Source organism: Zosterops lateralis (genome assembly GCF_965231275.1).
Source record: "Zosterops lateralis genome assembly, chromosome: W".
Taxonomy (NCBI): Eukaryota; Metazoa; Chordata; class Aves; order Passeriformes; family Zosteropidae; genus Zosterops; species Zosterops lateralis.
The window spans coordinates 5,009,994-5,037,671 of NC_139801.1; the positions used below are offsets into that span (position 1 = coordinate 5,009,994).

The 27,678-nt window shown below is 50.9% G+C and overlaps 1 protein-coding gene across 1 annotated transcript in view; it reads right to left on the minus strand.

Moving 5' to 3' along the window:
- The window catches only part of LOC310922104 (ephrin-B1-like), a gene marked incomplete at both ends in the record, with an annotated part of 57,999 nt that extends 42,184 nt beyond the window's left edge, over positions 1 to 15,815 (minus strand). Inside the window, one exon of the mRNA XM_083882455.1 lies at positions 15,700 to 15,815. Coding sequence (XP_083738581.1) covers positions 15,700 to 15,815 — 116 coding nt within the window. The remainder of the gene's footprint in view (positions 1 to 15,699) is intronic.
- Positions 15,816 to 27,678: the final 11,863 nt, after the last annotated feature.

The window sequence follows — 27,678 nt, forward strand, 5'->3', positions numbered from 1 at the left end:
TGGGAAGAAAAACCCCGAAAGGTGAGTCAGTTCAACATATCCAAAAAAGAAAGAATGTGAGATGGAACACCAAGGTCCTTCCCGAGGTTTGCCAAACACCAAATGGGGCTTGGCCCATTCCAGCATTGCCCAGCCCCTCTCCATGGCACTGCCTTAGATGGGCTGTTGGTACAAAATGTGCCCTTGGCCTCAAGCTCTGGTGTTGGCATGTTTTAACTCCATGGCAATAGATGGTTTGATTGGCACAGGTTCTGGCAAGACACTGGAGTGTCTCTTCTCCCTGTGCCAGCCCACCACACACTTCCTGCTACATCCATCTCCAGCAACACCTCACCAACCCACAAATCTCATCCATGGAACCAGCCACCCCAGATGAGGAATCAGCCAAGAGGCCTCCTCCAGGCTCGCCTGGTGCTCCATGTCCCCACATCCACATCCCTCATGTGTCCATGACCACCACATCCCATGGGACACTGAGGAGATCCCAGCCATCCCAAGGTGCAGGACATGGAGGCAGGAGGTAACAGGTAGCCTGCACAGCCAGGATCAGAGCTGGGGCACCCACAGGGCTGAGCTCCCTCCTCTCACCCACATCCCCCCATTACAAGTGAATTAAGCATGGAAGCAAAGCATCAAAAGATTTAAGAATATGTGGAAAGAGTCAAAAGCCAAAGAGGGAAAAAAAAAAATCCCAGGCTGATTATTTAATTTTCTCCTGAGAGTTTGAGTCGCAATGGCCAATAAATCCCAATTATGGATTTTAAAAATGCTTCCTGCAGACACTTGGGCCATCGAGGCAATTCTGGGCTCCCATAACTCCTGGTTTATGATGGTCATACATGTCCATTTTCCACAGAGCCCAGCATTTCAATAAAATGACCATAAACCTAGATTAGAGATTAAAGGACTGACTCAGAAGTTGTCAGAGGAAGAAACAAGTTTCCCTGCAATTGCTTTGCCATTTTTACTGACCAACAGTTTGGCTTTTTGATGGGTTTATGCCAGCAGTAAATTTTGGGCTGCTGACAGCTCAGTGTGTGAGACGACTGAAGGCAGCAGCGGGGAGGTGTGGGGATGACATGAGCCCAGCCCCGGGCTCAGGCGACAACTCTGAGATGAGAAGTGACAGGGCCCCTCCTGGGCTCCCCAACACCGGCACAGGGACACGGATGCCGGCTCTGACTGACCTTCCTGGGCCCCCCTCCCAGCCCCTCGACCTGTCAGACTTCTCTCCAGGGAGCAGCTCTGTCCTCGTTTCTCCTCCTCCCACCTTGGCAGGGTCAGGAGCTGCTGGCACATGGGAAGATGACCCCCCAAGGGCTCCCCGCAGCCAGGCAGAACCAGGCACCTCGGGGACAATGCACAGGAGAGTATCCCTGGGCCCCCCATCAGCAGCTGCATCTCTCCCCAGCCTGTCACAGCAGCAGCAACAGCTCAAGGGAGACACCTTTGAAAAGATAAACGGCAGGCGTTTGTTGTGCCCCCGTTTCCTGGATGAATGCACTGCTTCCTTTTATTAAGTGCTCTCTTAGGAGAAGGAAAAGGGAAAAGTAAAACAGCAACAGAAAGGAAGGAGGATGACTCACGGTGAGGCCACATCTTCACTGACACGCGAGAGCTGAGAGACGGTGCCAAGGCCAAAGGCTGGGATCAAAAGCAAGTGAGCGATCAAACATGCGCGCTCTCCGGGGAAGGGGAAGGTTTCAGGGAGCTGCCCGGGGGGAGCAAGATGGGATGGAGCTGGGCCCTCCCGGACACCCATGGGCTGCAAGCAGCCATCTCCCTTTCCTGAGCTTCAGCCACTGCTTTCACCATCTGAACAGGAGTTCCGGTTGTTGGAGTTCATTAAGACACACACACAGGGCTCCACACCAGGACACGGGCAGCGATGGGGGCAGAGAGGGCCAGGAGGAACCATGGCTGCACCCAACAGGAGGTGAAAAAATTGCCCTTTTCCTGAGGAAATGAAAGAGCTGAGCCTGGAGCTCAGTATGCTGAAGGGGGCTGGTGCCCTTTCTGCTGGTGTCCCTCAAAGTCTATCAAAAAGTCCCATTTACATCAAAATGCCCTTCCAGACATGATTCGATTTTACTTTTCCCTTTTCATCTCCATCCCACTCCACCTTGCAGCCCCATTGTCCTTGCAGCACCAGGAGAGGGCCAAGCACACTGCCAGTGGGAAAGGAACAGGAGAGAAAGTAAAGAGCTGGAAACTAAGAGAGAAGCCGGAATCACTCCTGGTCCCACTCCAGTGGGAGCTGTGACCCCATCTCCTCCCGCCTGCTGCTTGGCGGCCGCCCCGGGAGACAGCACTGGCCGTGTCCCCTCCGCGGGGACGGGCACTCACTGCCCCAGCCTCCGCTGTCGCCCGCAGCTCTGCTCAGGCCTCGGTGGCCACAGATGGTTTCAGTGAGCTTCAACAAAAGCTTCATCTATGGGCTGCAGGAGCCACCATCCTGCTCTGCTATCCCCGGCCAAGCACTCTGCACACCCTGCTCCCAGCACAGAGGCCACTGGTGGCACTGGGAGACCCCAACAAAGTGCTCTGGGCTTGGTCACAACTGCACATCCCAACTGGCAACTAAGTGGATTGAGCATAAGAGCTTCACTCTGCAGATGAGTCTTTAAAATGCCAGGGGAGCTGGAACACTTCCACAGGCGCCAGTGCCAGATTCTGCTCTGCCCCAGCCCTGTCCCACCAGTCCTCCTCCAGCAATGTGGATTTACTGAGCTGTTTCCTTCCCCAACCCTGGCCCCAGCAGTGCCACATCCTTCCCTCACTTTTCCAAGCTCCTTAAAAGCAGAAGTGCTTTCCCTAGGCTGCCGGATGGACACGCGAGCCCTAGACTGAAATCTACTCCAGGTTCCAAGTGCAAATAAGGTTTAACTCCAGTTTAACCCAGTAAAGCCCAGCTCTAGCAGTGCACAATTCCAATGCCGTTCACCAGGCTCTGTCCACCCTGCCTGACACAGAGCTTTTCCAGTCCTCCCTTCCTATTGTCAGCGTCTATTTTTAATCTCCAGCATTATTTCTCCCTGTGTGACTTCAGACACTCTCTGGGGACGAGGTGGAATTGCTGAGCTGGTTCCAGGCAAAGTGACTCAACTCTCACCTTCAGAAGCCACACAGGAATCAGAGGAGAAGTAAATTTTTCTCCATTCACATTTTCCTTTCTCTTTCCCTCCAAGCTCTGTCTGGGGCTGAAAGCAGGGAAAGCTGCAGGGAGGTAAAAAGCCAGTATCCATCAGCAAGAACATGCAGTAAAGCCATTTTACTGCTGTCCTGGGTTGCAGTGTAGGATGTACACAAAGTATTTATTCTATCACCATCTTCATGAACTGTTAAAACCAAGTGGGGCAGTGTTCTTCCCAGGCCCCCTGCCTTTGGGGTGTCTTCTGCTAATGGCCCATTAACGCCTTGCCCATGACTCACAGGTAGCTCCCTCCAGGAGTTATCTCTGTTTAATGGGCCATCAAGGACTCACTTCACACTCATCATCCCATTGTGAGATGCTCCGCCCAGGGGGGGGAGCCAAGCATTCTCACCTGGATATAAGCTGGTATGTGGGACAGTGTAAGCAGCCCTTACCTACTGGATTCCCAGAGGACCAGAGCTACCAGACCTTTCTACAGGATCACTGCTTCAGGAAGAGCACCTCATCTGGACTGCTTCCACCATCCTGCTCAGGTTGTATTCTGACTCTGTCAGTGGTCTTTTGTATTATTGCATTTATTTTTTTTTTTTACCTTTTTACCTTTCTTCTTATTAAATTGTATTTCTGACTTGGAGCCTCTCACTCATTTTGCTTTCAAACCATGACAACTGCCTATTCTTGCCTGGTACCTTTATAATCAGCTGGATTTACCTCTGTGGCAGTTACCTTGGCAAAAATCCTGCATCAACTGCTGGTGTATATGAAGGTTAGAATGGTAACCTTAACACAGGTGTTATGAGTGGAGCTCTGAGCTGCCAGGCACAGAGAATCCCATGGAGAGAGGCACCATCCCGGCAGAAGGGAGGGAGCAGCATTCCCCTCACAGGGCCCTGGGCTGAGCGCTGGTGCCAACGCTTCATTACTCCCTTTGAGCTGGTCTTGCCGGCGCCGCAGAGCAGCAATTAAGGAGAAGGTCAGCAGTGAAGCCCTTCAAGAATCTGTCCCTTCAGGGGACTATCCAAACAACCCCACTATTTGCTACCTTCTAATTCCTAAAGTGCACAAGCCCAATGCCAACCCAACGCTAAGCACTCAGAGACGCCTCATGGAATGAGGGATGCGTGTGCTGCGTCAGCCAGATGTTGACATTATTCGGCATTAAGAGCCAATAAATAATCATTAATGCTGCTGCAGCAACCAGGCTCTCTGCAAGAAAGCCCAGATGCCAAAAATGCCATGTTTATGGCACAAGGGGAGGCAGGATCCGGGAGAGCCGCCTGCTGTGTACAATGCAGCCAGCGCTGCCAATTCCAGAGCGTATCCCAGCCCCGCGGCACTCAGCATTCCTCCTGAAGCCCCAGCTTAGGGGCTGGCAGAACTGGGAGGGTCCCTGCGAGCCAACCTGCTTCCGCAGCCACACAGGATCACACTGGCCACCAGAAGCTGGGGTGACATCAGGAGTCATTGCATTCTGAGCTGTCTGATACTGCTCCAGCCAACCCTGTTTTTTGGGATGACTCCCTGGTTTCGCTCACTGGAGCTGGCAGGATGCTGGAACACACACAGCCCCGGAGACAAGGGGAGGCAGCATCTGGAAGCAATTATCCCAGCACTCTTGTATCTGTCACCCACTCCTTTTGTAAGGAACCATTCCCAGTATCAGCAATCTCTCTGTCATAAACCAGGAAAGGGATTTTTCCCCCTCATCCCAACGAGGCAGTGGAGACTTTCCCATTGAAGGGCAGGGTGGGCAAGGTTCCTCCTGCCAGGTCACAGAGGAACTGGGCACAGCAGGGACAGGTACCTGTAGGCACCTTAAAGAAGAAGCCCACTCAGAGGAGGAATACAACAATTTGTCTCCTTTGCCTGTGCACTGGTATGATGCTGCAGCACTTCCAACACTATACTTCCAAGTTTGATGCCCCAAAAACCTCCAACTGTTTTACAGACATGGATGAACTTCTGGGAGCTATGTGGGATGGTCCCCATGCCTCCAACATACCCCATGCAATTCCATCCTCAAACCATGTGCTCCATCCTAAATCAACACGCCTCCAGCCTCAAACCATGTGTTTCCATCCTCAACCCACGTGCCTCCATCCTCAAAGAGGAAAAACAAGGAGGAACAGGCCTTGTCTAGGAGATCAGGAGCCAGGAGGATCCCACAGCCCTTCCCCACCATCCTGAACATCCCCTCTCCAGGCTAGGTAGTCCCTGCATTCTCCTTGGCATTGTTCTCATCCCACACCATGCTCGGGGACAACATGCAGCTTGCATCCCGAAAGGAAAACCCAGCCAAGAAAGGCTGGCTGATGGGCACCAGGGTTTTTCCAGCTGGCTGGCACATCCAGCAAACCCACAGCACCTAAAACAGGGGCAACCCCGCCCACCTTCCTGAGCCCACAAACCCCACACACAGCAGAGAGAGGTGGCTCACAAAGACTCATGCCTCTCTTGGATGTTATGAAATCAGGCAGGGAGCATGAAACTGCCTGCCGTGGGTGGGAGCACCCAGGGCTATATGGAGAGCCCAGAGGATTCCTCTGTGGTCTGGGAAAGTATGTGGGCTCCCCCGCCCTGCACACACCCTCACAGGGTGGGTTTTTCTTCTGGAGAGACTGGGTGAGCACAAATACCCAGCACAGCCCCACATTAAGGAGGTAATTAGGGAAAAGCACCCAGCGCTCACCAAGTCAGGGCAGAGATCAAAAGCAGAATTCAGCATTAAACCTCACCAGGATCAGGAGCTGCTCCTGGGAATGGATTCCTGTGGGACTCCCCCCCTCCCCATCCCTGCATCCCAGAACTGCTCACTGAAGGTAGGGAATGCCAAGCCAAGGCAACACAAGCAGGCTTTCCTTCATCCCCTACCCCCAGGAAGTCTTCCTGTAGCTCAAGGAAGTGAAAAAAAGAAGGAAAATAGGAAAAAGCTCTTCTACTGCCATTAAATGAGCAGCAGGCATGAAGCTGAAAAGGACAGAGCAGTGGGAGAGGGCTGGGGGTCCAGGAAGCACAAGGGGCCCTCCTCTCCTTTCCCCTCCCTCCACTGCTTTGCCAGGATGTTGCTGCCTCAATTATTTCAGTAATAAGCTGAGCCGAGGCACTCCTAATGGGGGGCAGGGAAAGGGGGTCACAAACCAGCCAGGATGCATAGCCAGATCTTGGCCTCGCAAAATTTCCATGAAAGAAGAATAATACAAATCTTAAACCCAAATACAGCTGAAGGGGAAATTCCAGCTGCTTCCAGCCCTTCACACCTCCAAGCACCTTCCTAAAACCCCAATCCAGCCAGGCCTCCTTGGCCCAGTGAGAGGGAAGGGAGCTGTGCATCCCCAGTGGCACTGGGACAGCCCTTCCCACCTCCTGGGGAAGCATCTCCTCCTTCTCACATGCTGCAAAGGAAGCTGGGAACAATGGGATGCACCAGTGCCAGCTCCGGCAGGGATGGACACTCACAGACCACCCACCTGGCTGCCCAGGGACAAGGGACAGGCTGGGAGGGACAGCCTGGTGCAGGGGGCACAGGCAGCTGCCAAGACCACCTCTCTTGCTTGGTGTGAGGGGCAGCTCCCTGTCCTGGTGACATGGGGGAACACAAGAGGGATATGGGGAATTCAGCGACTGCGGGCTGTGGTCACTGAGGGAGGGGCTGTGCAGAGCTCCCCCATCTTCCCCCACTCCAGCTCTTCCCACAGGAGCGGGGCTGCTGGCTGAGCCATGGGCCAGACCTTTCCTTACGAAAATAACATTTCATCTACTTTTTTTTTCTTTAATTTCTTCTTTTGAAATAATTGACTAATTGGCCGAGCCCCAGGTCCATGCTGGGAGTGGATCCCAGGTCTGCTCTTGCATAAAGCATTTATTAAAAACATCACAGGAGGACAGGAGAGGAGGGGAGGGGGACCAGGCACAGCCCAACAGGCCGGGGGAGTGCCCAGAGCACGCTGGAAATTTCCCATCACACCCAGAGGGAGGAAGCCCAAAAATTAATCCCGATCATCCCCCGCAGCACAGCTCTGCCCTGAGCAGGGCCTGTCTCAGCCAGGATGGGCATCACCCAGGATAGGCAGTACCCAGGGAGGGCATCCCAGTCCCAGTACCCTCTAAGCAGGGCTGCGAGTACATGAAAGGGAGGGAGTCCCCCTCCTTCCTTTAATTTCCAGCCTCAAAGCAGAGCCCTTTCAGGGGAAAGTGTAATGCAATACCTGGAAAAATTTTCCCACCCGTTCTCCACTGTTGGCTGCCAAATTTAAAACATATTTGCTGCCTGGCCTTGAAGAAACGTAACCTGCTGCCTAATTCCAACACGTTCATTCTTTGGGGGGCAGCGAAAAAATTCACAGATCCGCTGGTGGCTCCTCTCTTTACACCCCACAGCCCTTGGGGCTGGGAGCTGCCAAAAATCTGCCTGGAAGCCTCTGCCAGCACACACCGGAACGCCAGGGAAGAATGGGATGAGAGGGAGCCCTTGCACAGCAAGAGGTTTTTGAGTCAATGTCCATAAGCCCCGAGAATCAGCTAGGGGTGCCACTGGCCAAAAGCCCTTGGAATACGCAACATCCAGGGCAGCACAAAACTCCAGAGCATGGAGAATAGGCAGGGCAGGGAGAGGATCCCCACTTGGAAGCAGAGCCACCCCATCTCCCCTCACAAGTGGAGAACCAAGGGAGCAGGTGGGTGCACATGCAGCCCCATCCCTCATCCCACCATCCCAGCTCCTCACCAGGAAGAATTTTCTAGCAGGCTGGGGTTTCGAGGGGAGGCTGGAGCAGTGGGAAGGGGCTGGGGGAGGGCACAATATGTTTAGCAGACTGAGTGATTCAACAGGGCCCATTAAAGGAAACAATTTGTAATATAATAATTATTATGTCATTTCTCTGGCCTCTTTCCTAAGCCTCCCTTTAAACAGTTTGAGGCTTGAGGGGCCTCAAGGAAGCAGAAATCTGTGGGGCTGAGGGTGTCCACATGTGCCAAGATGAGGAAGATGGGATGGACACATGGAGCAGACACTCACTTGAAGTTCTCCATGCAACAGGAGCTCATCCTGGTTTGCTCACAATCCTTGAGGGAACACACAGAACAAAGAGCAACTTCTGCTCCCCAACTGCAGAGGATCAGCAGCAGATAAGGGTTCTCCTCTGGGAACATCACTGGATGTGGTGATCCATACTTGCTCCAACCTGGAGTGAGGCCAGACCCCACGGCCACTCCAACTCGGCTTTTCTGCTCTGAAGTTCTCGGCCACACATCTGAAGAAAGCGGCAGCAGCGAACAACAGAGCGAGAGCAAGCAACACAAATCCCCGGGATAATGAGCCCAGAGGAGGGAGACGGTGGGCTATGTCTGAGGAGGGAGCTGTGCTTTTATTGGAGAGGCCTAAAAGGCTATAAATCCTCAGATTCAAAGGTGAACTCAAGCTCTTTCAAGTCAGAGGAAGGCCTGGGATGTGTCAGCTGGGAGGACTAACCACGCCGCGTCCCCTGCTGAAGTGGCCTCTTCAGCAAAGCTGCGGAGCAGCCCGGGATATTACACCCAGATCCTTTCCATATGCTCCCGGCCGGCCGCGGGCAGGGCACGCCAGCATCCCTGTCGGCACCGGGAGCCGCCCGACCCCCCGCACGGGAACACCGGCCACCCTGCCTTAACGGGGCACTGCCTTTGTGCCCATTCCCCTTCCAGACCCCACTGAGGATTTGCTCCCCAAATTCCCAGTGGGAGCAGGGGCTGCATCCCTCCCTCTCACGTTTGGCTGCGATACTACAGCAAGCCCAGACAAAGAACGCAGAGCCCAGCACCAGCACATCCCCGCATCCCTCCACATCCCGAGGCTGCCAGCCCTGCCTGCCAACCCGCACACCAGGCCGTGCTCCCACGTTTCAGAAATCCATTAAAAGGGAAAAATCGGTGGCAAAGAGGAGACGGCGCCGAGCCTCAGCCCTGCACGAGGAACCGCAGACACTTCCCAGCCTAATGAGTAGGAAAACATGGACACACTCTGGAATCAATGGGAATGGTGTAAGGGGGTTTGTAGCTCATAAGCCATGAAATGGCACTTTGCTTTTCCCAAAGTACCTACTTGGAAGAGGTGGGATGGCAAAAGCTGGTACACAGGGCTGGGTTCATCCTGGCAGGATACCAGGGTCAAGGAAAGGGATTGCTGGGAAGTGGGATGTTCCTGTCCCATCACCAGCAGCGACACAGGCCTGGGTGCCACCAAAACCCGCCAGGACCCCCAGCTAGGGAGGGCACCCATTCCAGGGCTTTGAACTTCCCAAACTCTGGCCAGAAGGTGCTGGGACAGCTTGTGGTGTCTCCCAAATATCCCATCCCTGCACCTCCACATTGGCACCAGCAAGGGCCAATCCACATCAAACCATGTGACTCCAAGCTTCTCACTACAGCCCAGCCCCAGCAGACATGATACACATGGATCTCTCTGCAGGCACAGCACCACAGAGGGATAGAGCCTTTGAAAAACACGGAGGAGAGCTCATGGCTGGACACCAACCAAACCCCCAGCTCTGCCCTTACACAGCCCCCCTGGAGCAGCCCGGCCCCATGGCCTCAGAAAGGGCAAGCAGTCCACCTGGGAAGGGCCGGCTGTGGGTAGGAAAAAGTTATTCCCGCGCAGCCAAGCCAGGGTTATAAATAGCTGGCATTTTTGAAGTGCAGCTGCTCAGCTCAGTTCAGGTTGGCCAGGGCGGCACTGCCACACCGGCACCTGAGCCGGCTCAGATCCCGCCCGGGGGCTCCGGCAGGGAGAGCTCACAGAGAAGCCACTGCTCACTAGAAGACCATGAGGAACCCCCCAAACCTGTCCCCTCATCCTCCAGGGAGGAGGGACTGGAGGCCCCTGAGCCACGCTCCAGGGATCGCCCACAGCCCCTGCTCCAGCTCCAGCAGAACCTGCTCCACGGAAGGCTAGGGGCCAGGAAAACCCCACTGTGCACAAATCCAGCCTCACCAAGCAGGACATCTAGCCCCGGCTTGTCCAACTCCTCTGAGACCAAGCCTGGGCAGGCTGGGGGAGTCAGGAGTGCCAGGATTCCAAGGCTCAGCCATGAGCAGAGCATTGGGGCTCCAACCAGAGATGGAATCCTGAGACTCCATAAGCCAAGCACCACTGCTCCAACCAGAGACAGGATTCCAAGTCTCTGGCACAGCCATGAGCTGGTGATCAAGCAAGAGACAACCCACGAGGGGCAAGAAAACCCCTCCAGAAGGATGCCGGGAGCACACCAACACTCTCCACGAGCAGGAGAACCACCACCACCATCCCTCCTGATCTCCGGAGCAGGATTCTCTGCCACACCACTTGACCCAGAGCAAGGGATGCAAAGGGGAAAAGCATCAGGAAACAGCAGCAAGGAGCTGGGCTCTCCCTCAGCTCTGCACAACAAAGCCCTGCAGCCAGGCTGCGCATTCCTGCCCAGATGTGACGCTGCGATAGCGCTGAGTCCTGCTCCCCGATCCCAGCAATTGTTAATTAGAGACAGAATGGAATCAGCTTTGTTTCTCCCCACCCTATTCCAGCTGCCAGACTCCAAGTAGCATGTGCTACTGATCGCTCCAAGATGTTTTCCCACCGGAGTCCAGCGCTCCTTGGGCAGACAGTCTTCCCAGCAGCACAGCCACTGCTGTGCTGAGGAGAGGGTGTCCTGCCACAGGGGCAGCGAGCATAAAGCTATGAGAAAGCCAGGGGGAAGCTGGGACACACAAATCCTACATGGAAACAAGGCATCATCCCCACTGCTAAGCCTCTGGTTTACAGGGGACAATCCAAACAGCTCCTGATGGACATCATGCAAGGGGCTACTCGTGCACTCCAGCTCTTTGCAAATTCCATGATCCCTAAAAACATGGGCAAGGCTTGGGGGAACCCCTGAGCCCCCAGTGAAGCTGTTTGGGGAGACCCCATAACACCTCGTGAAGCTGCTCAGAAGGACCTCCAGCCCACCTGGCCACACCACCAAGGGCACAGGCACACCCCATCCTGCCACATCCAGCCCGTTTCAATAAGGATTCAAGGGAACAGCTTAGACCTCAAAGCAACATAGGAGCTTGGGTGCAGTGGAGGGAAGCAGCCCCCGACAGCCCTTACCAGTCAGAAATGGCAGGGAAGCCCCATCCAGCCCCACTGCCAGGCAGATCCAAGGAGCTGCAGCAGCTGTTTTGCTCCAAAAAAGCTCCGTCTCCTTTTACAATCAATCAGCCACCCCATCATAGCTCTTTTTTTCTTTTAAAGGAAGCAGTTAAATTCATTTTATGGAATCCAGCGGTATTTACCCGGCTACTGTGAGAGCCACAGCCCTGCCTTCCCCTTTTTTTTTTTAATTTAATGAAGTCATTCCCAAACGACCCGCAAGGAGCCCTGGGTGCTCCTTTCCCCCAGCACAGGGAGAGGAAGAATGCCTCCAGTGAAACGTGGGCTGAGCACGGGGGGGGGGGAAGGGGGTTTGCTTTGTGGGGAGCAGGAACTGGGAGGGCTCCCAAAGGCCTGGCACCCAGCAAAGGGTCTCCCCCATTCCAAAGGGAAACTCCAGCTGGAAAGCAGGCTGTCCAGGCTTGCTTTGCCCAGGCCAGCCTTCGGAGATGAAGCAAAGCCCTGGAAAGGCCAAGGTGCACATGGGAATGGGAGCCATGGGATTCTTGATGGGAACACAGAATCATAAATCCTGGAATGGCTTAGGTTGGGAAGGGAACTTAAAGCCCGTTCAGCCACACCCCCTGCCATGGACAGGGACACCCTCCACTAGCCCAGGTTGCTCTAAGCCCCATCCAGCCTGGCCTCGGATACTTTCAGGGATGGGGCAGCCACAGATTCTCTGGGCACCCTGTGCCACAGCCTCCCCACCCCTACAGCCAAGAATTTCTTCCCAATATCCAACCTAAACTTCCCATCTTTTTAGTTTAAAGCCATTCCCCACCTCTCAGCCTCAGGAAGGGGGAGTCTCTACAAGCCAGAAATTACTTTCAATTAAAAATAAGCAGCGAGTTTTCCCTATTTCCCAAATCCTGACACCGCAAAGCACCTCCTGCGCCCATGACTCCCGTATTTCCATTCCATCTGCTCCGACAAGTGCAAGCCCCCCGCTCCGGAGCTCCAGGCCAGCCTTTCCCCTTGGAAACAGCCTTCCTGCAAGCACTTTGTCCCTCATAAAACAACATTAAAAGAGGCAAAGATCTGCCAGGCTTCAACCCCAGCGCTTATGGAATTCCATGGGACACCACTATGTCATTAAAGGCAGAATAAAAATACCACAAAGGATTAGGCTTTTGTCTGGGTTTTTTTTTCCTCTTCCTCTCACCATTTTTTTTCTTAAATAAATGCCTTTATTTGGTTTTTAACAAGTTCAGAGCTGAGCAAAACTTTCTGGAAGAGGAAGAGGGAAAAGCAGAGGCGAAAGGAGCCATTCTTCGGAGCCACATGGATGATGTGTCCCATTTCCCCCACCTCCTTATTAAAATACTTTCTGGGGAGGCGAATTCCAGCCCAAAATGAATTTTCCAAACTATATTTTATTAGGAATGCTTCCCTTTAATAGTCAGTACAGGAGCCCACCAGGGTCAATATTTCCCCCAAATTACAGCCAAGGGAGAAAGGATTTAGCCAGAATTCCTCTGGCAATTCCCGGCTGTCCAAGGAGAGCACGCTCCCACTGCCCCCCAGCTGTGCAGCAAAGGGGACGAGTAAATCCCAGAAGCACTTTCCCCAAAGCCCCCCTTGGACATGATGGAATAAATTAAAGCCATATTGCCTCTCCAAGCCCCCTTCCAAAGGGCTCTGCAGGCATACCAGGGAAAGCTCACTCAGAGGGTGAGCTCATCCCAAGCACAGGTTTGAGATGATTATCACTTTTTCCAACAAAACCATTCCTAGGCCTATTTTTTTTTGCCTTTCGAGACCCAGCATCCTCACAGTGGGGAGCGGGTGATGATTTCAAGGCTGGCTTTGGGACACACACCCAGGAGCCGACCTTCCCAACCCAGCACATGGCTTAAGCCTGACTTAACTTGATTAGGAAATCATTCTATCTATCAGATGTGTTATCAGCATCCCTCTGATAACACCAGGAGCCCCAGACCCGCTGGTGGAGCTGGAGCCCACAGCTCCCAGCTGCCCAGAAAGGGCAGCAAAATATTTTCCTTATTTACAGCAACCGTGCAGAGGCTGGCCAGGCCTGGAGTGCCATGCTTGCTCCTTGGATCCATTGGAAAATTCCACTTAGCTGTGTTATTTTTAAAGGCTTTAGCTCTCTTTACTCTAAAACAAGAGGTAAAGCTCAGCAGAGTGGGATGGGGGCTGGCACAGCCCTGGCATTGCCCCAGGAAGGGGTTTGGAAGCCCAAGTACAATGGTGAAGGGTTTTTATGGATCTATATGGAACATAATCCCAATCCAACCAAGAGTATGAGTTTTCCTCCAACTGGAGCTGGACTTTGCCCAGCACACCAATCCCCAGACTGATTTCCTCAACTGGGTTTGCTGGGAGCAGCCTTGAGGAGGCTCTGCCCGATGCCACGCAGCCGGCAAAGTTTGGAGCTGGGAAAGAGATGGATTCCAAAGACGGATCCTGGACATGAGGATCCGGGGTCACTCCACAGGGGCACAGACTGGAGGGATTTGAGTGGGATCATGGCCGGGCCCTGAAAGTCCTCACCAAAGCAAAACACTTCAATGAGTTTTGCCCATGCATATCCCAGAAGAGCCATTCCTGCGTAGAAACGCCGACGTTTCTGGTGCTTCCCACTCCCTCCTGTCCCTGTGGGGATACAGGGATGGGGAAGCACTCACAGGAGCAGCCCCACACAGGATGGCACATTCCCAGAAAGCTGTGTCCAGGGCAGACAACCTCCGAGCTCCAAATCCGTGGACAACCGAGAGCAGGCAATACCCAAACTCCAAATTCCCGGAGAATGGAGAGTGGGCAACCACCAAGCTCCAAACTGGGGGAGAACTGGAAGCAGACAAACTGAGCTCTGAATTGGGGGAAACCAAGGGTGGACAACCCCAATCCCTGAATTCAGGGGGAACTGAGAGTGGGCAACCACCAAGATCCAAACTAGGGGGAAACTGAATCCAGACAACCTCTGAGCTCTGAACTAGGGGTGAACCAAAGGCAGAAACCACTGTGCTCCAAAAACTGGGAGCAGAAAACCACCAAGCTCCCAGTTTGGGAAAACCAAGGAACCTCTCAAGCTCTCCCTGGACACCCCACCAGGGAGGGACATCTCCAAGGCCACCACTCCAGGGCTCAGTGGGAAGTCCTGGACTGTCACCTCTGTGCCAGCCGATGGCCACGGCCTCCTCCCAACCTCCCAGTCCTCAGCAGCTTAAGGAAAACCCAAAATAAAGAAGGTACAAGGGGTGACATGGCATCCTCCACCACCAAGCCAGAGCCACCTCCACCTCCTGCTGCCTTTTCGCAAATTAAAATTCTATTTCCTGGAAGCAATTTGCCTGCCCCTCGCCAAGCTCACAAACCCAGTGGGGCAATTCCCGAGGGAAAAGGCTCTCTCTGCTCCCAGCCAACTGACACATCTCCCAAAGAAAGGAAAGGAAAAACACACGGCGGAGAAGGAAGTGACAGAGCTGCCGTCCCGGCACTTCCAGAGCTGGGGACACACAAAGTGTGCCTGCAAAGTTCCTTTTTCCCCACCGAGAAACCAAGGAAATAAACATTTGGTCGGAATACGTGTCCAGGCAGGAAGGTTGTCCAAATTGTTTCAGTTCTTTCCAACCCTCAAAAACTCTTTGGATTATTTCTGGGTTATTTTTTTGCCTTGAGAAGTGTGGTGGGGAAAAAAACAAAAAAAGCAGACTAAAAGCAGGAATTTTTTGAAGGGAGAAAGGGGTAAGGTAAATAAACATTCCATGAGGTACAAGATAAAGCTGAGCAAGGGCTACCGACCCATCCTGACCACCAGCCCTGGTGTAGGGGCGACCAAACACCTCCCGCTCCTCCTCCTCCTGACCCTTCATATTGTTCCTGCACGGCAGCCGCGTCCACATCCATAGATTTACATAAAAATATATAAATTTATAGAATTTAGGTGCCTGTACAGGCGGAGCAGCCCCACCGCCCGCTTTGTTCCGACCCAGCCGGAGGAGGGGGCGGAACAAATCCCCTCGTCTTCCTCCGCGGCTGATTTCGAATGAAAAAAACAAGAGGAAAAAAAAAAAAAAATCCGAGGCGTGAAAAAGGAAAAAAAAAAATCAAAAATCAAGAAACAAAACGTGTTTTTTAAAAATAAAAACGGATTTCAAGAGAGGAAAAGCTGCGAGAAGTAAAAGCATAGTTAAAAACGGGGGCTGGGAAGGAAAGGAGGTGGGTTTTTTTGTACGAAAAGCAGCACGATGCCGCGGGTCCGTCCTCAGCCGGGGGTCGCTCCGTCCGCCGCCCGCAGCCTCCAGGCGCGATTTTTCCTTGAAAACCTCGCTGTTTCCGTTAAATTCGCATTTAGAACGCGGTTTCGGTGCCTTTTTCCCCGCGGGGGGTGCGAGGCGCGTCCCTCCCGACATCCCCCTTCTCTCGCCGCACGTACTTGGGGTTCGCGGAGCTCCACGACACCGGCTCCAAGCTTTTGGCGAGCGGTGCGGCGAGGCGGCACAGGGCCAGAAGGACACCCAGCAACCACCGCCCGCCGCGGGGCCACGCCATCGTCCCTCGGCGGCGGGACGGGCTGGGCGTCAGGCGCCCATCACGCTCCGCCGCCGCCTCCTCCCGCTCCGCTCCCTACCCGCCGCCTCCGCCCGCCCCTCACCGACTGAAGCCCCTCCCACCACAGCAGCCGCTCTACCCCTCCACGCAGGCAGCGGCGCGGACAGCCCGGACCGACGGCCAATGGCTGAGAGGAGCGGGGGGGTCTTGCGGGAGGACGCGCCCATTAAAGGTTCTTAAGGGAAGCGCGGAGGATACTTGCTCCTTTTTTTATGCCCCTCCCCGGTTGCAGGCCGTTGCTACCGGGTTACTGGGGGAGGGGGAAGAGGCGACAGCGTTGAGGACGAGCTGGCAGAGCGCCGGTATAGGCGCCCCACCGGCCCGTCCCCATCCCCGTCGAGCCCGTCACTCCCCGCGATGCGCGCCGCGCTTGACCTCGCTCTACTCTTCAGACGCGAACCTACAGCGCCCCCCAGCGGACGCGGCCGGCTACGCCTGAAGCGGCGGTGGGGCCGGGGCGGAACCGAAATAATCCATTAAATCCCTGGATTGGAAGGGGTTTAAAGGGGTTTGATGGGTTTGGGACATTTTCCAGCGGACGGGAGAGTATTTAAATTTTTAATTTTAAAACAAAATTAATTAAGTTTTTCTATTTTTTCGAGGGTTTTTTCAAGGATTTTGTTCATTTTCCCCTTTTGTAATAAAATTTTCCACTTCTGACATTTTAGAGGGTCTCCTAAAGATTTTAAAATACTTTTACTTTTTCGAAGGTTTTTTTTAAAGATCTTTCAATATTTTTGGACTTTTTAAGAGTTTTTTAAAAATATTTTACATTTTTAAATTATTTTTTAACTTTTTTCAGTTTTTTAACTTTTTTCACGTTTTTAAAAGTTTTCGATTCTTTTTACTTTTTGAGGGGTTTTTTGAGTCATTTCTGACTTTTTGCTTTGTTTAAACATTTTTTAACCTTTTAGACTTTTTTAAGCGTTTTAAAAATATTTTTTATTTTACCAGTTTTTTTAAAGATTTGGAGTTTTTTTACTTTTTTTACAGGTTTTAAAATTTTTCCCCAGATTTTTGACTTTTTTAACTCTTTTAGAGTTTTCCCTTTTTTACGTATGTTTTCAGATTTCTGATTAGTTTTTTTAGTATTTTGAAGTTTTTGCCTTTTTTTATTTTCTTTTTAATTCTTTGAAGATTTTTTATTTTTTGAGGTTTTTACATTTTTAAAGCCTCTTAAATTTTTTTTTATTTTTTTTCTTTGTTTTTTAGGAGATTTTTTTTAGGTTTTGAAAGTTTGGAATGGTTTTTAGGTTTGGTGGGTTTTTTTAGATTTTAATTTTTTCCCCCTTCCTTGTGGATTTTGGACTCTTGGCTTCCTTCTCCTCCCTCTTCACCTCCCTTGAAACCTCATTAAAACATTTTTGGGGATGATCCTGGCAATTCTCCCCCACCTGCTCCATTCTAAAGACTGGACTGGTGACACCCGGCATCATTCCCAAAATTCCCGGCTCTCCTGCCTCACTCTCTGGTGGCAGAGTCTTTCCATGCCAAATCAGCCCCTCATCAAGTGATGAGCTGCAGCCCAATGTATTCCACAGCCACTTCACATTTAAATTACCAGAGAAATTTCCAAGCAGAAAAAATATAGAGAAATGGAATAAAACAGAGGGAAAAAATAAAAAGAAAAGAAAAATTTGGCCGAACACCAGGAAAAAGTGCTTAGTGCAGAAATCTGGGGGATGGTTCCCCCAGGAAAGTGCTGGAGATGTTTAAAGCTCACCTAAATAAGGGATCAGTGGGGAATAAACTTCTCTCATCCCATAGGCACCGTGGGATCAGGGAGATATCCTCCCTAAGTGTTTTCTAGGATGAAAGGGATGAGTTCCCACCAGGCTGGCACGTGTATCCCCAACACCCTGGCAGAGGCACAGCCCCTCTCCCTGGAAAGTGCTTTTCCAAGGAGAATTTTCCAAGGAGCTTTTCCGCACAGATGGGGCCAAAATTTGTGATTAATGCAAATCTCTATAAAACAAAAACAAACAAACAAAAAAACAACCCCAGGGATTTTTCTTTTTTAAGGATATGGGATGCACGGAGACATCCAAAGAGCCTTGTACCCATGGAATAACAGCCACCCAGGCAGGATGGGTGCCACGGAAGCAGAGAAATCAGAGCATCAAAACCAGGAATGAAGGTGATGTCAAAGATTCGCCTTTCCCGTGAGTTATCCCATCATTCCCACACTCAGGCTCCAGGAATCTTACACCTTCTGCAGATGTGCTGCCTGATTAAAATGATACAACATTTTTGCTGGCTGTGTCATAGGATTTTAATTTTAAAAAGCCCCATTTTCCACCTGGAAATCCGAGCGCTTCCCATCTGCCCCAAGGGGAGAGGGAAAGGGGGAGCTGTGAGTGTTTAATCCTTTGGGAAAGGATAGAGCAGGGAAATGCAGCAGCACGAGGCCATGGGGCTCCAGAGGAACATTGTATGGGGCTGAGAAGTCACTGCATAGTAGGCTGGAGAAGGAAGTATTAAAATCTTTAACTGGTTTTCAGAGCTGTGATAATTAAGGTGTTGCAAGCTACAATTGCCTGGAAAAAAAATCCTAAGACAGTGAATAAGATTTTTATCGCTTGCAGAAGTGGCCACTCATGGATTTGGGGTTTAAAAAAAATTAAAGAAAAATAATAAAACCCTGCAAGTAAGGGAAAAACTCAAAGGTGGCTGAAAAGGAGTTGGGCTGGAGCTGGAAAGTGGGAGCTGGGGGAGCAGCTGTCAGCGCTGAGAAGTCAGGGAAGCATTGTCTGGAGTCCAGCCCTTTAATCAGGAGCTTTAATGGGACTGGAGTAGAGGTTTAATCCTAAGCATCCTCACTGGAGCAACTCCCTTTCCTCAGGACCTCGGGGAAGGGAGAAATATTGGCTTCAATTAAAAAGGCCACAGAAATGGTTGAGAGAGGCTGAATTCCCTCCTGGCTCTGCCTTCCCGCTGCTCTCTGGGACAGGACACATCATTCCCCATCTCCAGCAAATCCATGACTTTGGCTGTGCCCTGGGAAAGAGCAGAGTGGGGCTGAGGGCTGACAAAGGGAGAGGGAAGTGACAACGAAAACCACAAGAAAGAGCCCTGGCAGGCAGCTGGTGCCACCCTAAACATGGAGAGAGTGCAACAGAGAGGTCCTGAGCATCCAGATATTCCCAGAAAACCAAGCAATGCATCCGAAAACCCTCACCAGAAGTGAATCACCTCACTCCTGTAAGAACAAAGGTGAGGGGTGAGATGCCGGGGAGCTGCCTTTGACTCTTTGACCATTATTGTTGAAAATATCAGGAAAATGCCTTAAATTGGCTGGAGAAGGAGCAGCCCTGAACAGCACAGTGAGAGATTACACGAGGAATATGGTGGGAAAAGAAACACCTATAGATATATATTAATGTATATATATGTGTATGTAATTTTGGAGATAGATATGTGGGTATATATGGATTTTATATATTTATGTGATATAGGAATTTTTGTATTTTAATATATTATATATGTATACTTCATATACATTTATATATGTTATATATACATATACATACATATGTATATACACATACACATATACACAAGGTAGCAATGTACCCACTCGTGCAGAGCTTTCTGGAGGAGGCGGGAATATCCAAGGGGACACTGCCGAGGTCATTCCTTAACATCTCTCTTAATGACCTGCAAAAGGCACCTCCAGCTCGTTAATGACCTGGCAGGGAAGATAAGCAGCTTGTCGCTGGAATTCCCACTGAAATTCCCGCCGTTATCCCGGTGTGCGAGGCCGGCCGTCCTTCCACAGGCAGGGAGATATTGATTTATTAAAAAACTACGGACATTGTTCTAATACCAATATCCAACTATGACGGACAAAGACTCTCTAACAGTTTAAAGTTAGAAAGTGTATGTTTATTACGACGCCGGGCAGCGTGAGGGATAGCTCCCAGAAACACACGCGCAATTTACAGATCATCACAGGGTCTTTTATCTACAGGAGTATTGAATACACAAACTACAAATGCATATTCATAACTCTGATACCTCCCATTCCCCGCTTCGTATGGTAATTAACCCAAAAAGCCATCAAGCATGCGTAGTTTGTTCTTTGAAATGGGTCGGTGGTCTTTTTCATGGGGTGGGGTCCCAAAATGATGAAGTAAGATTGTCTTCCTCAGCTCTGACTTTTTAACCTTTAGTGTTCGTGACAGCTAAATCCTGTTTTTCCCAGGACTGTTTGATTTATGATTGTATTGTGTTCATGGGGTCTATTGATTATTCAGGATGCAGAAGCCCTAGTTTGACAGCTCTCATGATTTATCAGTTCCTTATCAGTTCCTTCAGTCTGGCTTCTGTTAGCAAAAGGGAAGTCCTAGCTACATTATCTCAGCACTATCTATTTTGACTACAGTCTTCAATGCCTCAATATGAAAGGAGCCTGATTTTGTTAGCGGTAAAAAAAAAAAAAAAAGAAAAAAAAAAAAGTCTACTCGAGTCTATCTGGGGTGAGTGATTAAAGTTGCTGGAGCCGGAGAGGGGCAGCGGCACCTCGGGAAAATTCGTGGGGTTTAATATGCAGCTATGTCGGAGTTCTCATCCATCTCTTCCAGGGAAAACACAAAGTGCATTTTCAGGTCAGCGAGCCAGAGAAAGAAGGAGAAGCCCCAAAAAGGAGCAGAAGCTGGAGGAATGCTGTGTAAGCCAAAATTTTCAAACACATGGATCTGTTTTCTTTGGAGCGGCAGCGGCCGGGGGAAGTCGCAACTACAGACAAAGCTCCCGCAGGGTTTGAACACCAAAGGAAAAGCGGTGGAGGGTGGCAGAGGAGCAGGAGGTGACCTGGGGCTGTGTCCTATCCCAGGGGAAGTGCCGGGAACCTGAGGCTGTGCCGGCATACGCAGCTGCCGATGGACGTGCCCGAAGCATCGCTGCTCCCAGGGATGTTCCCTCACCTGCCGTGGCCTCTGCTCCTTGGCCGGGGTGGAAAATACAAGTGTTGCTGGCCCCAGGATCAGATCTGCTATTCCCAGGACCAAATCTTCCATTCCAGTGACACACCTGCCATCCCCATGGCCAGACCTACCATTCCCAGGACCAGACCTTCCATCTCTATGATGAGATTGAAACAGGGCAGAAAGAACTCCACAACTAATAATAGTTGGTAGAGCGGTATGTATTTAATCGACATCGAGATGCGTGGGGAATAATTTCACCAAAGACATGTATGAACACCAGAGAGCTTGTCCCCCTTATTATTCCCTGAGGGTTTACATGTGCATGACATTGCACAATCTGCCTCTCACATATTCATTCCCTGGCCCCGTCTGTCCTCGCTTGGTATGGTAATTAACTCCACGCCCTTCTGAGCATGCTCAGTTCATTGTGGTGGTCTCTGGGGGTCTCCAAGAGATGAAGAAAATGGAGTCTTCCTCAGTGAACTTCACCTTTATCTCTCTCGCGTGTTGCTTTGGCCCTTTTGGCACTTTTTCAAGGCAGAACTCAGTTTCTGCCGGCTAAAAGTCTGCGTTCTTCTCCTTATCTGCATTCTTAGCTCTGTTGTGTTTAGGTTAGCCCTTTATAATTATCGAGGGGCCCCAGATGCTTGCAGTTCTTTAAAGTATACAAAGGATGACAGCGTTTGATATTCACTAAATGTCTTCAAAAATACCATTTTCTTGAGTTTTATTATTAGAGATTGGCCAGAATTTTTAAATCTCTATCTCAAGATCATCCACTTGCAGTGTCGCAATTTCCATCCTCAGTGTCACAACTTCCATCCCCAGGGTCAAACTCATCATCCTCAGGGTCAGATCTGCCATTCCCAGTGTCAGACCTTTCATTCCCAGGATCAGACCTTCCATGTCCAAGGTCAAACCTGCCATTCCCAGTGTCACACCTGCCATCCCCAGAGTCCCACGTGCCATCCCCAGGATCAGAGCCAGTACCCTGGCGTGACAGCAGGTTCCTGCCAGCTGGCTGCAGGAGGTTGGGGAATGCTATGTATGGCCACATAGGCACGGTGCTGCTGTAAGAGGGACCTGGCGGGAGAGGGATTGGATGGGCTGAGCTCTTCTCCCAGCTCCCAGGCACCGGGCAGCCCCCCGGGGCAGGGTCCCCACCCGCGTGCCCCGAACGAGCCGGTGATCTCACGTGAATGAGCTCAGAGCTGGCTGCGTCCTGCCAGGATTTACATGAGAGGCTCCAGAGAGTCTGTGTGTACTCACAAGCCTCCCGCCGAGAGCCACAGCTCTCCCTGAGGGGAGGAGGAGCGGGGCTCCCTTTCCTGCTTCCCCACCCTGCCCTGCCAGCTCCTGCTCCTGGCAGCTGGCCTGCTCCGGGCGGCCCACACTGCTTCCCGGGCAGCTGCGGGAGCCGGGACAGGGAAATCCAGCCCCCCTGGACTCCTCACTGCTGCACCCCTGTATCCCTGTACCCTTCTCTCCTGCAATCCTACAGCCCTGCACTCCTGTATCCCTGTGCTCCTGAATTCACGTGGCTCTGCATCCCTACATTTCTGCATCCCTGTATCCTCATCCCTGCACCCACGCACCCCTACACTCTTGTACCCCCTGCACCCCTGCAAGCCTGTATCCCTGTGCCACTGCATCCCTGTATCCATGTGCCCCTGAATCCCTATATTTCTGTGCCCCTGCATCCTGTCTCTGGTCTAATCCCCTGCATCCCCACACCCTGCATATCTGCACCCCTGCACTCGAACTTCCCATCATCCATGTACCCCTGTATCCCTGTGCCCTTGCATCCCTGCCTCCCCAAATCCTGTAATCCCCTGCATCCCCTCACCCTAAACCCCTGCATTCCCTGCCATCCTGCACCCCTATATCCCAACACCACTGCATCCCTGCATCTTCACATTCCTAATGAAGCATTGATTTAGAAGAATTAAAGACTTTAGTCAAAATAGATAGTGCTGAGATAATGAAGACTAGACTTCCCTTTTTATTAACAGAAGCCAGACTGAAGGAACTGATAAATCATGGAAGGAACTGATAAATCATGGTAGTTGTCAAACTAGGCTTTTGCATCCTGAATAATCAATAGACCCCATGAATACAATACAATCATAAATCAAACAGTCCTGAAAAAAACAGGATTCAGCTGTCACTAACACTAAAGGGTAAAAAGTCAAAGAGAGGAAGACCCATCTTACTTCATCATTTTGGGACCCCACCCTATAAAAAAGACCACCGACCCATTTTAAAGAACAAACTATGCATGCTTGATGGCTTTTTAGGCTAATTACCATACGAAGCGGGGAATGGGAGGTACCAGAGTTATGAACATGCATTTGTGTTTTGGGTATTCAATACTCCTGTACATAAAAGACCCTGTGATGATCTGTAAATTGTGCGTGTGTCTTTGGGAGCTATCCCGCACACTGCCTCGTGTCGTAATAAACATACACTTTCTAACTTTAAACTGTTAAAGAGTCTTTGTCCGTCATAGTTGGATATTGGTATTAGATCAATATCCATAATTTTTTAATAAATCACTACAACCCAGCCCCCCTGCACCCCACACCCCATCCCAACCCCCTAGGACCCAGGAGGGGGTTCCAGTTTCCCACAGAGCACAAGTGTCTATAATCCTCCCATTTAGGTGGATCATGGCTCCGTGATTCCCACTCAGACATCACTCCACGGCCCACTGCAAGTTTTGGGGATGCAGCCCTGTGGTGCCACTGATGGCTCCCTGTGCGGAGCAGGATGGGCTGAAAGGCAGAAGAAGAAAGTGGAGAAATTCAGTTTTATCTCTCAGCAATCACAAAAAGGGATAAACTGAACATCCTGAGCAGTTGCAGCACTGCTTTTGTGGGGCTGGTAATTTGTGTCAGTGAAGATCACTGGAAATATCTTAATTAATGTTTATTTTGATGGCTGTATATGTTTGGGGTGATGTGTCCCTGAGTCTGGAATGGGGAAGGGGGAAGGGTGGCAGGGGGAAAAAAAAGCAGATTTTTTTTTTATTTTTACTTGCTGCCCAAAACGACAAAAATGCCTTTTAAATCGTCTTGCCTGAACAGGCTTGTTGGGAGCAGAGCAGAACTCATGGAAAGAGGAGAGACAGAGAGATAGAGACTCGGAGGAAGGAGATGAGGGGCAAAGACATGGGAAGGAGACAGACACACATGGAGCAATTTGTATGGTTTATGAGTCTTTGATTCCAGCCTATTTACAACCTGGGTGCTCATACCCCGGTGGGAAGTTGGGAGATTACTGTACTTACCCTCGACTTCCTATCTTTATCGAGGGATCTCTCTCACCTCCAGCCAGACTTTAACGAGCTGCAGCTACGGCAGGGACCGGCCCCGTGCGGCCGAGCCCATTCCCCGCCTGCTCCCGCAGCCATTCCCAGCTCCAGCTGCCATTCCCGGCTCCACAGGGACACCCCGAGAGCCCAGGGGCACGCTGGTGATCCAAGGGACCCCTCTGTGGGCCAAGGGACATCTCAGCCAAGGGACATCCCTGCTCTCCTTTTTTCCCCCAGCTTCAGACATGGGCAAAAGAATTTCTGGTATCTGACCAGGAAGTTTTGGGTTTGGCACAGAAGAAAGAGACCCCAAACCCTGAGCATTTGGTTCCAGAGTTGCAGGAGCTCCTGCCCTGCCAGCATCCCATTCTCCCATTTCCTTGAGCCATTTTCCTCCTGCATTTCCACTGAAAAATTGAATTCCAGGGAAAGTGGATGACTGGTGGAATTACTGGATACAGTGGAAAGAAACACGTGACCCACGGCTTTTTGTTCCTTTGATATTTGAAATCCCAACATCCACGTCCCAGAGTAACTTCTAGAAAAATTGCTGGGGGAAAGGTCTTTCTTACCAAGAAAAGATGAGGCAATTTGGGGTGAATTCCAAGCCCTGAGTGAATCCTTCATGACACCAAGAACCTCCGGGCATGCCAAGAGCCACCAGCTCGTGCTGGGTTCCTGAGCACCCTCTTCCCACCTCCCGCTGTGAATCCCAATTAGCTCCAAGGAGACACAACGAATCCCTCTCCAAATGCCCTTTCCAGGGTGTTTTCTTGGGATGAATCCCATGATCTGCCTCCATCACTCAGGGCAAACCTGGGATTCATCTCCCATTCCCCGACCCCTGAGCACACCAAGGGGTGATCAAGGGAAGTTTTCCCACAGTGTTTTGGCTCCTTTTCCCCCAGGTGCTCGGGATTATTTTTTTTGCTCAGAGTTCAACACCCACATGCACGGGGTTGTGCCAGGAGGGGCAGGGGAAGCTCTCCCTGCCTGGCAAGGGCGTCGTGCCTGGGCTGGGCCGGCGGAGCCTCGGGAGTTGCTCTCTCCCTTGGCTGCGACCCCCGGGACCGTTTCCATTCCATGATTGGGCAAATATTTTCCTATCAGATCTCAGTGCAAGTGCCTACAAGCCTTGCCCAAATAATAAGGAATATTCAAGGAAAACCTGGTGCTTTTTCTCATCTCCTTTTTGCCAGGAATCTGTTTTTTTGAGATAGCAGCTGGAGTGCAGGCAAGGGCAGCTCCCGCATGACTATTCATGGGCAATCTTCGGGGATTTGCTTAAACTCAAAGCAGATTTGAAGGAAAAATAGGAAACCTGGAAGCCTTTGTTGACGACTCCTCACAGTAACTCCTCTCGGCACCACGGGAAGCTTCTTCACTCCCTCCTTCAGCTTGTTTTTATTGAGGTGTTTTTTCCTTCCTCCCCCTGACGTTATTTAAATCTTGTTCTTTAATAATCTACAACTAAAAGCAATTAAGGAGCTCAGTGAGCAGCATCCATTTCAGCGCTGCCTCCAAGGCATGTCCAGCACCGGTAAACTCTGCCTTGAGGCACGGAAAGCATCGGAAGAGCATCGGGAGCCCGATGGATGCCTGGCTGTGTGAAACCTCCTGCCGTGGGGGGCACAGGGGGCAGGGTGTTCCATCCTAACTCTTCCAGGACACTGCTGGGAGTGAGATCTGCTCACTGGGCAGGAATCGCTGGGTCCTGAGCAAGGAGTGAAGCAGACCTGCCTCCCTCTTGTTATAAATGCAACGGCAAAAATCGGATTAATAAAGAAACAATTTATTAATAAAACAATCCCAATCACCGATAAAGAGAGAAACCACAAATAGGACGGGCAGCGCAGTGCTGGGTGGACAAGGGGTCCGTACTCTAAGGTACAGATTTCCCAAATCCACACGGAGCGGATCGCAGCCCGGGGTTTTATAGGGTTTTTCGTGTCCCGAGGCGAAACAGGTGCATGGAATAGTCCGGCAAATAGTCCAAATAATTTTCGGATGGGTTTCCCGGATTTGTCGAACTGTGCAAATTGTATTCCGGGAAGGGTTCTTTCACGTGCGGATGGGGCTCGCCGGTCCATGGTTATTTCAATGTGTATTCCTCGGCGGAGTATTCCCCTTCGTTCGGGGAGGAATTTCTCTGTCTGGGTATGATGCTGATTCTTATCTGGGTTGGCTAGTGTCTTTGTTCATCCTGATGGCTCCTGTCCCGTTCTTTGTCCTGGGGCTGGGAGACGGCAGCAGCCTGGCTTGGAGGGAATTTTCTACAGATTATACCTTTTCACATTTTTATATTAACATCAATCTAACATATATCTCTATATTCTTTTATCACAAATTTTTACCCCAATGTCACATTTATCACAGTCCCACACCTAATAATTTTATTAAATTAAAAATTCGTGCTTCTTTATTATGTTTGTTTCCTGTGAAGAGGACTATTAATACCAATTGGGATCATAGTCCTCTTGAGAAATCTCACCACATCCCTGGAGTGTCTCACTTTCTTCATTTATTTTCCCTTCAAATCTTTTCAGGGTCTCTGCTGCTCTTTTGCTCCCTCCTCTCTCCTCTAGTTTCATTAATTTAGATTTTTGGGAGAGAGAGGTCGGCTTTCCTGAGGCATTTTCTGGGTCCATGGGCAGGGAAGCGATCTGCATTCCCTGGACAACAGAGTGGATTAGTGTAATGAAGCAAGGGATCAAACAAGGAAGGAATATGATGCCTGCAATAGAACAAGCTATGAAGAACACTAATTTCTTCCACCAAGCCCCTTGTCCAAACAACTGATCCCACCAAGAGGCTTGTAAGATGGAATTCCATTTTTGAACTGGCACATGTGCCACCTTTTTAATTTCAGCCTCCAATCCTCTAATTGTCTCCCCATAATCATCTATCTCAATACAGCATTCTGATTCATTGAACCTCCTACACACCCCTCCTCCTTTGGCTAACAAATAGTTCAGGGCTAATCTGTTCTGGTATACAAAAGCCCTCATTTGTGAGTGTTGTTTTGCCAGAAGTTCTAAGGCATCCAAGGTGTGGTTGGAGACGATCTCGACCACTGCTTGCAGCTGGATAAGCCTGTTAAGGAGGTAAATGGGAGTCCTGTATCCCCAACTGCCGTCATTTGCCCAAGTGGCCGGCCCATAAGATTCAATGATTCTTTCGGCGGGCCACTCCTCTTCCCCCCATTTTTGACTGCCTCTTGCCATTGGTAATTCTCGCTTTAGTTCTCTTCTGTGCCGATTCAATGTCTCAAAGACGGGAGCTCCTAGCAAATTACTTTCTGACCTTGTCAGAGTAAAGAAAAAGGGCCTAATCATTCCCAGATTACAGGACCCCTTCCATTTTCTGCGGAGTTCACTGTATGCTTTTTTCCCACATATCCAGTATATTCCATCAGGAGCTTTCCATCCCGTATTTGTTTTTGTGGGTTCATTCCAGTATTCTTTCAGGCCCTCTAGGTCTTGGAAGGGATTAGCCCCAGGACTCTTATACCAACATAACCCAATTATCTCGACCCACTCACAATTGTTTCCCCGACTGCGGC